This window comes from Benincasa hispida, chromosome 9 (genome assembly GCF_009727055.1).
Source record: "Benincasa hispida cultivar B227 chromosome 9, ASM972705v1, whole genome shotgun sequence".
Classification (NCBI taxonomy): Eukaryota; Viridiplantae; Streptophyta; class Magnoliopsida; order Cucurbitales; family Cucurbitaceae; genus Benincasa; species Benincasa hispida.
Window position 1 is genome coordinate 69,483,739 of NC_052357.1, and position 12,549 is coordinate 69,496,287.

General features: G+C 34.7%; 2 protein-coding genes across 2 annotated transcripts; both read right to left on the reverse strand.

Moving 5' to 3' along the window:
* Positions 1 to 1,180: 1,180 nt before the first annotated feature.
* LOC120087072 (endoribonuclease YBEY, chloroplastic) lies at positions 1,181 to 8,455 on the reverse strand. Its single transcript, XM_039043921.1, has 12 exons — positions 7,952 to 8,455; positions 6,374 to 6,625; positions 6,200 to 6,295; positions 5,320 to 5,497; positions 5,054 to 5,122; positions 4,874 to 4,974; positions 4,585 to 4,677; positions 3,695 to 3,766; positions 3,249 to 3,368; positions 2,825 to 2,875; positions 2,422 to 2,610; positions 1,181 to 1,635 (listed from the first exon to the last, which is right to left on the reverse strand). The coding sequence occupies exons 1-12, from the start codon at positions 8,336 to 8,338 to the stop codon at positions 1,468 to 1,470; spliced, it is 1,776 nt and encodes a 591-aa protein (XP_038899849.1). The 5' UTR covers positions 8,339 to 8,455; the 3' UTR covers positions 1,181 to 1,467.
* Positions 8,456 to 9,029: 574 nt separating this feature from the next.
* Positions 9,030 to 12,316, reverse strand: LOC120085113 (auxin-responsive protein IAA6-like). The gene is made up of 4 exons (XM_039040972.1): positions 11,113 to 12,316; positions 10,243 to 10,520; positions 9,658 to 9,805; positions 9,030 to 9,425 (listed from the first exon to the last, which is right to left on the reverse strand). Exons 1-4 carry the CDS (start codon positions 11,706 to 11,708, stop codon positions 9,356 to 9,358), a joined length of 1,092 nt encoding a protein of 363 aa, XP_038896900.1. The 5' UTR covers positions 11,709 to 12,316; the 3' UTR covers positions 9,030 to 9,355.
* Positions 12,317 to 12,549: the final 233 nt, after the last annotated feature.

The following is a 12,549-nucleotide window of genomic DNA, read 5'->3' on the forward strand; positions in this document are numbered from 1 at the left end:
ATGGTGATAACGTGTTGTGAACTTAAAGAGCACAATGGGAATACAGATACCAATAAAATATAATATTAAAATATATAAATAAATAAAATACAAGAAAAATATGAAATTAGAAAATTCTCCAAAATATTCCACTTTCTCCAACTTTCTTTGAGATTTCACCAATGTATTTGTGTTTTTCAAGCTCCACCAAATGTCTTTATTTATAAGTAAAATGGCAAATAAGAGGTGGTTTATTTAGATGTTAAGAGTGAGTATTTATAAGACACATGATAACATACATGGGATGTAGAGGAAGTGACATTTAGCTTTTGACACTAAGAATGAGTATCTATTTTACACATAATTTGCAATGTTATTTATGATATAGCGGTTTTTTTTTTTTTTTAAAAAAATATGGGCAGATTTTCATTTTCTTCGTTTCACTCTATTATTTATTAAGAATGAATGGTAAATGTTTTGCTATTGTTATGGAACCTGAGGGGAAGAATACTTTATTTTAGTGATTTTTAGCTAATTATAAATGAAATTGCATTAAAAATAAGTATAAATCAAGTTTACATCGATTCATTCGGAAAAAAAATTGTCTAAAATTTAAATTGATAAAATTATTAGTTTGAAACTTTCACTAACATGCCTTAGAGTTATTAGTTATGTTCCAAAAAGGATAAATGAATATTACCTTTAGCATGGATTTTAATACTAATTTAATGTGGTATTAAGTAGATCTTGAAAGAAAATCTAGTACTATCATAATACATACTATCTCATCCATTATTTGACACATCATTTAATGATTTATTAATTTCATATTTATTTATTCCATAGACCGCACATCATTCTTAAATACTACTTTTGTGATAAGTAATGAATGGAGATCTTATAGAAAATTTTCAATACTATCATAGTACTAGAAATTTTCTCGTATATCTTAGCTAAGGTAAGCAATAAGCATTGTCCAATAGTCAATAACAACTAGTATGAAAGTAGATGTCGAAAGTTCAAATCTCTTCCCCCTTTTTGTCCTACTGAGTGGGAAATGTTAAATTCAAGTTTCTAACCATTATTAAAAAAAAATTATAAAAATTTATTTTTTTAAAAAAAAACCCGTAATTCAACTTCCACATTTTATTATCTCCATGTCAGTAGTCCACGTAAGCACACAGAATCAGAAGTCTATCCATATGCAAACAAGAGGATAAAATATTTAGCCAACTCTCTTCACTAATAAAAAAAATGTGGGATTATTAGTAATTCAACACATTGACATTCTGTGTATAGAGATATAAAACTTAAAGAAATTATGCTAATAACTTCAATATTTCCTACTAAATGGCAAAAATCTTCACTCAGTTTTGCTTCATCGAGAGAGTGTGATAATAAGAATATGTCGATGCAGAATATGCATCCTTCAATCACAATAATTGACTGTAAAATGGGATCAAAAGCTTCTCAAAGTGGCATTTATCTTTAGAATGCATATCGGTATATGACATCGGCTACACCGTCTTCATCATTGCTGGGACCAATTAAGTTAGCAACAGCTTTTGTTTTCTCTGATCCATTGCTCAAAGCAATCCCAAGAGATGCCAACTCGAGCATCTCAATGTCATTTTCCCCATCTCCAATTGCCATTACCTACATAATCAAAGTAGGTTCAGATCTAATACACTTTGGATCATTGTAAAACATTCATCATAATAACCCATTTTAAGCATAGAAACATGTATCTGAACGATTTAGAATCACAAGTTACTATCCAGCACAGAAGAACATATTTCATACAGATGGACCATGCCACTTTTTCATTTTTATTATTTTCAATGAATAATCAAACTTTTATGGAGAAGAAATGAAAAAATAGAAGGGCATACACAAAGAAAACCCACAAAAAAGGGGCAAACTACAAATGGTCCTCCAATTTGCTGAAGGAGCAGTGGCTATTTGGCTGAAGTATATAATAAATGATGTAAGTAGGGAGTTAGTAGGCATGAAGTAACTAATTTGTTAAAAGAGAGATTCAAAAGTATCCAATAGTCTAAGACTTGCACTTCCTTTCCCTGATTATCTATCATAAACACACTGCTCTTGTAGTATACCAATGGTCATATCAGAGACTCAGAGACCTATCACCTAAACCTATAATATACGCGTGGCTGAACCTCGAGACTCTTAGGGTGCATCTGTTCATAAGTCTGTGAAGCTTGAATTTGTGTAGACTAGGGTTGGGACGCTTAAATATGCAAAACACTCATTTGGAGTTTAATTCATGTTTATGTGATTTATAAATGTTCACGTATTTTAGAACCTTTGGAGTGTATACAATGTGTGTTTATGTAAAGAACATGATGAGCAAACTTTTAGTTTTAGTATAGCATAGCAAATAATTGGCTAATCCCAAGCCTTGGGACAACTTTAGCCTACCTCCTCAGCAGAGACTCCCAAATGATCGAGCAGCATTTTTACTCCACTACCTTTTGAGGTTCCACGGGGGACAATCTCAAGCATATCTGGTACAGCTTGAACAACCGAGGCATGTTCCCCTGATGCTTCTGACCAGTATGGTCGTAGGACACGTGAAACTCCCTCGGCGGTGTCCAAGAAAAGAAGTTTCTGTATGAATAACAGATGTTAAAATAAATCATACAAAAGCTCCCTATCCTATGTGATTGCTAAGGGAACCAAATCCTCCCTAGTTATATAATACTCGGCCAATAGGCTTATTCACATATTTTGATAGAAAGCATTATTTGATGCTGAACAATTCCTCAATTCTTTCTTTACTAATACACAAATAAGAGGAAGGCATTCTCAGTCGAGAGCTCACCTGTATTTCAGCTGCAGCCAAAAGATTCTCAACCGAAGACATGACCTCTGCCTGTAATACATAATCAATGAAGTTACATTCATGAACAGGACAATTGCAAGGGAAATATTATGATGCTATTTAAAACGAGCTTTCAATTAAGGGAGTGGTCAATCATTGCCCCCCTTTGTAAAAACAAATCAGTCAAGGCAGTTATTACATTGACAGCCTTAACAGTTGATGACCTATTAAAGCTGGTTTAACACGGTCTAGTTCATCACTAATTATGCTCATAACTGTAAAGTCTAGCTTTTCAACGTTGACAACCAGATGGCTAAACAATTCAGTTCACAATAGTTAGCTATGTAAACTCACCTTCACAAGCACAAATATTACATTTACTACATAAAAGACCCAGAACCACGACAAAAATAAGTTCAAGTACCTTGGGCTCATGGTATATAGTGTGCAATGCATCAGTAAGTGGATGATCAAATAGAGTTAAGCAACGACCTTCACCAAATGCAATCAGAGGAACTTTCTCCTCTAAAGAATAAAGGCATGCCTGCACCTCATAGAACAAAAATTTAGATATCCGTAACAAGCATCTTGTGTTAAAAAGCCTTTACTTTATTAGGTTTGTCAGAAAATTGTTCATAAAATTATCATTATTTCTGTGATTCTTACAGTTTTTAATTTCAAACCATACTCAGAAAAGAGGTTTGATAGCTGAGTCATATTCTTTGGCAAGCATCGTTACATGAATACATCTATTCTAGAATGTTTTGTGCTCGCATGGCTTTAATCCCCAAGACTTATCCTTAAAAAAATTTTACTTAATCATCATTCAAACTGCAGACTAGTACATATAGCAAACAGCAAGAGACATACCTCTCTGCAGACATCTTGGTCTAAGTTCCTCCTATAAATTTCTTTGCCTTGTCTACCATAAACGAGTAATCCCTAGAACCAAGGAAGGAAAGAGAATATATAATGAATAAAATAATGTGGAACAGTACATAAAAATAAATTGAAAGGTAAGGATATAAGTGAAATAAGTCTGAACTTCTATTTTGCTAAAGGTATAAAATCAAGGAAACCGTGGCTTATTATCAGGAGTGTGTGAATGTATATTTGTATATTTTATCAGGGATATAAAATTGAAGTTTGCATAACATATATCAATAAGAAGTTAGCAAGCTCCCCTGAATTGGGATTCATCTCCACTCTTCTTGTACTTTCAATCCTCACTTATTATTATATATTATTTGGTTGAAAAACTAAGCCAAGAATATACAAGGGCATAAAAAAAACACCTCCATTGAAAAGTGGAGAATGGGAAGCCCACAACATAGCATTAGATCTAGCAATATTCCCCAGGTCACACCTCAACCGTGGATCTTTTCACACTCCTAAAGACCCGAATATTCCTCTCAAGCCATAAAACCCAATGCACAACAAAAATACAATCATACGGAACTCTTCCTTCATCCCTAAAGGGAGGAACCAAGAGAATCTCCTCTATCAGAGAACCACCACCTTTGTTACAATCCCAACTAATCCTGATGCCCAGAAACACTCCCAGATGGGGACAACAAACTGCTCTCCCAACATATAATCCAGATCCTCCATAGCTCAATGACACATACATCGCCAATTACAAGATGTAAAAGCACCTCAGGTAACTGGTTATTCCAAACATATAATTAGAAGTAGCTATGTATCCTCAACGTTAAAAGTTATGTGAAGAAAGATGAAAAGGAAAGGGGGAAGATTGAAACCTGTAAGAAAACTCCAGGAGAAAATTCAGACACGGCACCATCTTTTCCAGCTAAACCTGCCTTCTCCAAAATGCTAATTACTGCTGGGCGGGCCTACTCCATGTATTAAATCTAACCATTATTCCTTAAAATCTTTGTGAAAATAAAGCAATAGCAACAAAAGCTACAAAAGAATATAAATACAGAAACACCCAAACATTCAGTGAAGAGTAATAGAGCAGCTCCTGGGAAAAACAGTTGGAAAACAAGCTAAAGGTCAATATCCTGACAATGAAGCAGAACGCCCTACCTTTCCAGTGGCTATTACAACTTTAACACCCCTTGACAAGACAGCCTTCAGAGCCTTGGCAGTTGTTGGAGTGATTTGACTTTTACTGTTGAGCAATGTACCTACATTATTAATAAACTTAATAAAAGTCGTAAGCACAAGTCATGGAATAATTTAGATACACCTCAAAAGGGCTCTTACCATCCATATCACAAAAAATGTAGCTGAACCTTGGGCGGTAAAATCGAAGACTACCTTCTTTTTTCCTGTCTTTAACATGTCAATAGTAAGAATATACAGAAAGCGAACATGGTATTACAGTATAGAACAGTAACAAATGTACTGAACATAATACAGCCTTATTAAAAATAAAGGAATTTTGATATTAGTCTTGTTCTTTTTGATTGGAGTCTTCTCTGTAGCTCAACAGTCATTAGTAGAACAATAATGACTACTACATTACTTACCATCTGAGACAACTGCAGCTGAGTTTGAATTGGTTTCAGCATCAATTGCACTCTGAATTAGCCCTTTCCCTTTCCATTCTAAATTCTTCAAAAGTAGTTCCTCCTCCTTTTCCATTTCTACTTCAGCCTCTTCACTAATCTCATGATCAAATCCCACAAGATGCAACAATCCATGCACCTGTACAAACCCCCATGCAATGATGAATTTCCTTTTCTTAGTTGATGTTTTTATAGTAAAAATTTCTCAGGAGGCTAAAGAAGAAAATAGATAGTTGCTTCAGTTTGGTTGCCTATCACTTAGTCTATAGTGCTTTTCTTTCAACTTGGTTATAGACATAATTTTGTATCAACTGGTTTTCTTTTCTTTCACATAATTTTGATATTCCTAAATCAAACAAAAATAAATAAGTAAATTATTGAAGTTTCTATTTCTAGGAAATAGATCCTTCAACATTTTAATTCCCATTGCCTTTGAAAAACAGTACTTGAAAATGGAAAGCCTAGTATTGCTTAGAATGAGATATCTAGACTTTGAATACTTAATGAGTTTCAAATGCTTGAAAATGAAGGATGTGGTGTTAAAAATGTGATAATAATTGTGATATTGGAAATATTGGTATACGTTGCATTGGAATGTGAAGCTTGAGAATGAAATGTTTGTGTATAGGTTGTGCAAGAAATTTTTATTAGTGACACCAAATCCCATGGAACCGTCATGACTCATGCCTGGATACTAAATGCCCTCATAGTCTTATACACTTCCCTAAAGGCAGGTATGCTATATGAATAATAGCAACGCTACTAATTCTCAAACAAAAGGATGTAGGGGAAAAATTCTTAGGTTTTTTCTTTAAACAAGAAAGGCAATCAAGTAACAAACCAGGAGTATCCGAATTTCATCAAGGAGTGTGTGCCCCCTTTCCTCCGCCTGCCTCGCAGCAGTCTCAACAGAAATGACAATATCACCTAACATAAGCTGAAGATACAAAAATCAGTCAGTTATTTATCATTCTCAAAGACAATTTTCCATTCTCATTTCTACTCAAACTCTTACAATTGGAAGCTTCAATTCGGGGACATGCTGTGACATGGACAAGACATCAGTGGCATGATCCTCATCCCTCCATTCTTTGTTAAGTTTACAAATAAACTCGTCGTTACAAAGTAGCACGGACAACTCGACACTATCAAATAAACCAACATCATTTATTGAACTATCTCGAGTTTTATATTCTGAATCCTTTAAATTGTTGAGAGCTAACTTCAGAGCCTTAGGAACATTCAAACGAAGCATTTCTGCAATACTCTGAAGCATTGGGAAAAGGAAAACCATAAGCATTAAATGATCAATCAAAAATGAACCTTCCAAGAATGCAGAAGAGATAAAACATGCAAGTTCATTCTACTCCTGATTCTTGACATATTCTCCCAGATCCAAGTTTGATATGTTAAAGCATAAATCTCTCAAATACGATTCTAACGTCCAAGCACTCTGCACCTCATGATTAAGAACTACAAATTTTTATCCACATGTGTGACAGATGAAATTATAGTCTTCCTAGATGCATTTGGTGCATAGATGTTAAACAGCTGGGAGAAGCTATGTTCACCTCAATTGTTGGGAGAAGATTTTTTTTTTCTGGAAGGAAATAAAACTTTTCTTTGAGAGGCCAATGCTCCAAAAAAACTAGTAAAAATATTGAAAGCAATACAACATCAACAAAACAATACAAATTGAAATCAAGCAGAAAATATAAACGCTCCCCAATTCAGATAAATATCTTGGATGAAAAAACTCACGAAAAATTTAGAAAATGAACACCAAGAGGAAGCATTAAGTCTTGCTACTTCAAAGCGTTCTGTCCACTGAAGATGCTTATCTTGGGAGAAAATGATGACACAAAACTAAATTTCATAGCTTACCTGCTTTTCTCAAGATTTAGAAAAATAACAATAAACTCCAAGATGATTACCAGATTATTGCATACCCAAAATTAAGTATAAGAGTGAGGAATGTGTCGACTAGCAAGTCCTCTTAGTAGTAACATTCTGCTAGTCTTCTTGAGTCTAAATAAATGATAGGTGGTGGAGATTCAAACTTCTAACATTTACGGAAAGGATTTGATGTCTTAGCCAATTTCTTATGCTCAGGTTAACTTATGCCCGTGCTACTATTGTTAAGTAACTCGCTTAAAGACAATATCCACATTCACATATTATATGAAAATAATGTTATCGGAAATTAATTCCACCTGTAGATTCCTAAATATTAGAATAGCATACAGAATTTTTATTTTTATTTATTTATTTTTTTTTTTTTTTATCAATGAATAAGGAGATGATTATTTGTTTGTGAGTACAACTAGTGAGATATGACGATTTAAACCTCTAACCTCCAAGAAAATGGTATAGGTCAATTATAGTTGAGTTATGCACTAAGATAGCATTCACAATTACAACAAAGAATGCAACAGGACTGCCCAAAACACCATTCTTGATCCCTCCCATTGTCGTCATGAAAGAAATTCTTTATGCACATATACTACATCAACCAAAAAAAAAAAAAGAAAAAAAAAACTGAAAAAATGAACAAATGGACAAATGTGTAAAATGTAGGTGAAAAAAGGGATACCAAAATTTCTGGGTCGTCCGGCAACTCTTCTTCAATACATATACTGACGTTGAGCTCTAATTCCTTAATCTTACTCTTCGGGACTTGTCTCCTCAGCTTTCGATACTCTCTTTGCCCACAAAAAATCCTTCCACAAGGCCTCTGTACCTTATTGTAAGTTCCCGATAAAACGTAGAAACTCCGAACAAATTGTGAAAAAGTTATTTTAGCCGAAATGCGGTCATAACCATTCGCTTGACCAACAGAAACCAAATGGGAAGAAGATCGCCAAGAAGTGGAAGTTTTACAGTTGGGATATAAAGGGAGATGAGCAGCTAGCGCCATGTGAATCCCAGAGGAGAATGGAAAGTGGGAAGCGCGAAGAAGAGAGGACGCTCGGAGAAGCATGAAGAATTGAAGATACAGAGTGGAACTGTTGAGCCGGCTTCTTCTATTGCTTGCTTTGTTTGTGAGGATGGTTGGAAGGATTTGATTGCGCCCAAGCCTGAGAAACTTGAAGACAGGGAGGTTAATTCCTTTTTCTTCTTTTTGATGTTTAGCCTTGTTTTTGATGTCTAGCCCTATTTTATCTATTCCATGTAAATAACCCCCCACAAGGCCACTTTTTGAAGTTTTGTCTCTAATGCTGGTAAATTGACACTATTACCCTTGTTTTCTGTTTGTGCTCTTTTGACGTTAACTGTGATGAAGATTCAATTAAAAGAAAGTTTCGATACTTCAAAGTTGTTATAATGCAACTATCTTTTGTAACGATTGAATGAAGATTCAAATATCAATATAACCTTAGTAACTATTAGACACGATTTGAAATATTTTTTGAAATATATCGGTCAACATTAAAGAATAAATATGGGATGGAGTTCAAACCTTCAACTTCAAAAGGAAGTATTGATACTTCAGCTGATAAATTCTATTTGAAAAAGTAATTGGATGAGATTGCTATAACGCAACTGTCTTTCGTAAAGATTGACTGTAGATTTAAATCTATAGATCCTTAAAACTATTAGACTCGAATTTGAAACATTTCGTACATCGGTCAACATTAATTTCTGTGACCCCAAGTTGTCTGAAACATAAGTTTATAATCAAAACTTATAGGATGCAGTAAATTCCCAAGAATTCAAAATCAAAACTCATATATTTCTGAAGAAACAGAATACAATTATATACACACAACAGCAGTAGCCTCAACCTTGAAACCCAAGGCTGCGCTTACAACTTGCAGCTTCATAACACTGCCAACATCTCTAAAAGTGTAGGAAAATGAAAAATCTACATGTGAAAATCCTAACTGTTGCCGTTGCTACTCAAAATTGCTGTTATTCTCAGCCAAGACTTGAAAGACTTTGACAAGAACGTTTCCTGTACCTTTCAGATGTTTGTGATTGAATTTTGAAAGGAGCTTCACTTCATTTCAGTGGCAACAACAGAGCTCTTCAATACACGTAGCCTCTTCACAGTGGAAACAAACATGCTGCATGAAAATGAAGGCAAATAAGTCCACTATACAAAGAAAGCTCAAGTAATGACTGAAAAAGAGTTCTTATTTCATATACTGAACAACAAGCAAGGATGCGTTTTAACAAACTGTTTAGATTGATGCAAAGTAAGGCTAAAAAAGACCCTTTTCCTAAGATTGTATTAGATTTGGTCAGGCAATGCTAGATGATGACATAGGTTACAAGACAGTAGTGGGAAATGCTTACTTCCATGGGACATCACCAACAAGCATCCTGTCCCCTTCATTATCATAGTAAACTAGAGTGTACAGCCCATTTTTGTGTTTGGAATCAGATACTGAAGTTGTTTCCTCCATCTTTCTCCCATCTTCAGTTGCTAGGTAGTTTCTCTGTGCTGTAGTTAATTAGGAAGAAGGATATAAGAACAAGGAGGTAGTAATTTCAGCATATCACTTTAATTTATAACTTACGTGCATTTAATTACTATTTGGTTTCATGGTTTTAGTTTTTGAAAATTAGACTTATAAACGCTACTTTCACCTATAAGTTTATTTATTTTGTTATTTTGTTATCCACGTTCTACCCATGTTTTCAAAAACCAAGTCAAGTTTTGAAAACTAGACAAAAGTAGTTTTTGTATTTAGAATTTAACTAAGAATTTAAATGTTTCCTGAATAAAGGAGAAAACTGCAGTAAAGAAATAAGAAAGAACAAACATAAATTTTGAAAAAAGAAAAAAAATTATCAAACAGGCCTTAGTAATTATCAAATACAAAAGAATATGTAGTGTTGGACAAAATATCGTCAAAATGCAGGGCATTGAAGGATTACCTGCAAGAAGACAGTGGAAGAGTTCGTCTATGCCAGCAGACAGTTGATCATAACTATTATAGGCTTGGAGATTCAGTTTTCTTCCAATGGGAACCCCATCCATACAAACTTTCACAAACATTTGTCCCTTGGAACAGTCAGATAATTTTGAGCCATTCTCATCCTGCACAGTTTCTTTTGACAACTCCAGAGAGTTAGGCTTTGAAGAGCGGGGAGCAGCAAAGTTCTTCCTGAAAGAACGGATGGGGGGCCAACCAACGGCTGCTGCAACTGAAGCCCTATCGACAAGATGTTGAATTTCTTGCAATTAGCAACTTACCATTACTTGTTTCCTTGAAAAACTTGTAAGTCATATACATTTTGAAGTTAAAACTGGTTATGAAATAAGAAAAGGCCTAATTATCACCAAAAGCAAATAATAGCAAATAATTAATTGGTTATCAACTCGGCCACTTTTAGAATCTTCTGCAACAAGTACCAGAGCGACATGAAAACAATCAGTTGCACTGCAGGTCAAACTTGTGTATTTGAAGTGATCTTATGTCAGTTAGGGGTAGCGGCTTGGATATCAGAACATTTTGTTCCCTTGTAATATAATCCATAAAAAACTTATTTCAGCTGCAAGTGACTTCAAACTTCCAAGATTTCAAGAAACAGTTTAAACAGGAAAAAGAACTAAAAAGAGTTTAGGCTTCATTTCAACTTAACAAAAAGCAATTTGAGAAAGTTGGTGGATTATTTGGGCTGATGAAACAAGTAATAATAGTCTGGAGATACAAAGTATAATTGACATGAGATATCCATCACTTAAAAGGTGGAGTTTGTATGAATGATTATAAATAGGATATGAAAGAAGATAAGCTGACTAACCTTTTGTCATGGTGTTTAGGTTCAGATGATTCTGCAGGAACTGAACCACTGTTGAGACATGATTTCAACTCAGCTGTTTTCAAACTGCATGGCTTTAATGGCTCCTCTGACACCAAGTCCAATTTCTGAGGCATAAAAAACTGTTTCAAATATGAAGATTGTGCTGGTTGAGATAACTTCTGAGCTTCCCTCTGAAAAGCTGAAGATGGTAAGGAAGCACTAAGACAGGGAGTGGGAGGAGACACCTTCTCAGCTGTTTTCTCATAGAAAATCAGCTTGTGGGGTTGGAATTCATCATTTCTATCCAACCAATTTCCATCTCCGGTTATTCCTTCAGCTTTCTCATAAAGGGCCCTTTTGTTGCTTCTAATGTTCAAACAAGAAGGAAATGGTTTAGCCGAAGAGAGAGGGAATTCACCATTTTCATGGTTACTATTCAAGCAGCTACTTCCCTCTGCAAGCCCCACTTCTCCTGGCAATCCAAGTCTCAGTTCAAGTTTATTGTTCTCACTAACAGAACTTCCAACACCGTTTCTAGTCAAGTCCCATTCCCTGTCCCTGGAGATCAAGTCAAGAAGCTCAGGACATCTGACCATTTTTTCTTCTAAGAAAAGGGTATAAATTGAGCTTGAAAGAGAAATAAGTTTTTGTTATGCTTCAAACCATCTTCTCAAAAGTCATATATATAAATATGACAAGAAGCAAAACAGAGAGAAATTTTGGATGAGAACAAATCACAAACAGTTGGTGTGCATTAGTTAAAGTAAACGCAAAAAAGGTTCCGACTTCAACCACAAGACGACAGATTCAATAGAGGGGTCCGGCTAAAGGGGATAACTAGATTAGATCACTCTTCCTTTCCACACCCTCAAATTAAAATTCCCAGCAAAAAAAAAAAAAAAAGAAAAAGAAAAAGGCACCCAAAAACCACTAAGAAAATGCTTTAGCCATATACCCCACCATCTTTAGGAGTAAAAGATCAAAGCAAAAGGGGGAAAAGATCCCAAAAAATATTTAGAATGTTTTATCATATTGAAATGATGGTAGAGAGTGAGGGGTTTTTAAGTGGAAATGGTGGTGGAGTGTGTTTCAGTCGGTAGAGCAATAGAGAAACTCAAAAAGGATGAATTATTATTTAGGGTGAATCAGCACTAAAGATGGAAACTGCTGAGCTTTCACATGGCAGAGTCGTTCAAGTGCAGAGAACTAGTTGAATTTGCTCTCATGAACATGACATAACAGAACCCAAACCCAAACCCAAACCCATGTACGTCACCTTCATCAAAACGTGTCAAATTCATAAATATATATAATATATATACAAATCCAAACCCATGTATGTCACCTTCATCAAAACGTATATATATATATATTTCCGTTTATAAACATTAAACACCAAATGGATTAATCTATTCATATTTATATATTTAAGTACAG

Coding starts and splice junctions, on each gene's coding strand:
- LOC120087072 (XM_039043921.1), bottom strand. CDS start 8,338: ATGCTTCTCCGAGCGTCCTCTCTTCTTCGCGCTTCCCACTTTCCATTC. Junction 6,626..7,951: donor CGGACGACCCAGAAATTTTG/GTATCCCTTTTT, acceptor CCAATGCTTCAG/AGTATTGCAGAAATGCTTCG. Junction 6,296..6,373: donor CCGAATTGAAGCTTCCAATT/GTAAGAGTTTGA, acceptor TTGTATCTTCAG/CTTATGTTAGGTGATATTGT.
- LOC120085113 (XM_039040972.1), bottom strand. CDS start 11,708: ATGGTCAGATGTCCTGAGCTTCTTGACTTGATCTCCAGGGACAGGGAA. Junction 10,521..11,112: donor CCTAAACACCATGACAAAAG/GTTAGTCAGCTT, acceptor TCTTGTCGATAG/GGCTTCAGTTGCAGCAGCCG. Junction 9,426..9,657: donor GTTGGTGATGTCCCATGGAA/GTAAGCATTTCC, acceptor ATTTTCATGCAG/CATGTTTGTTTCCACTGTGA.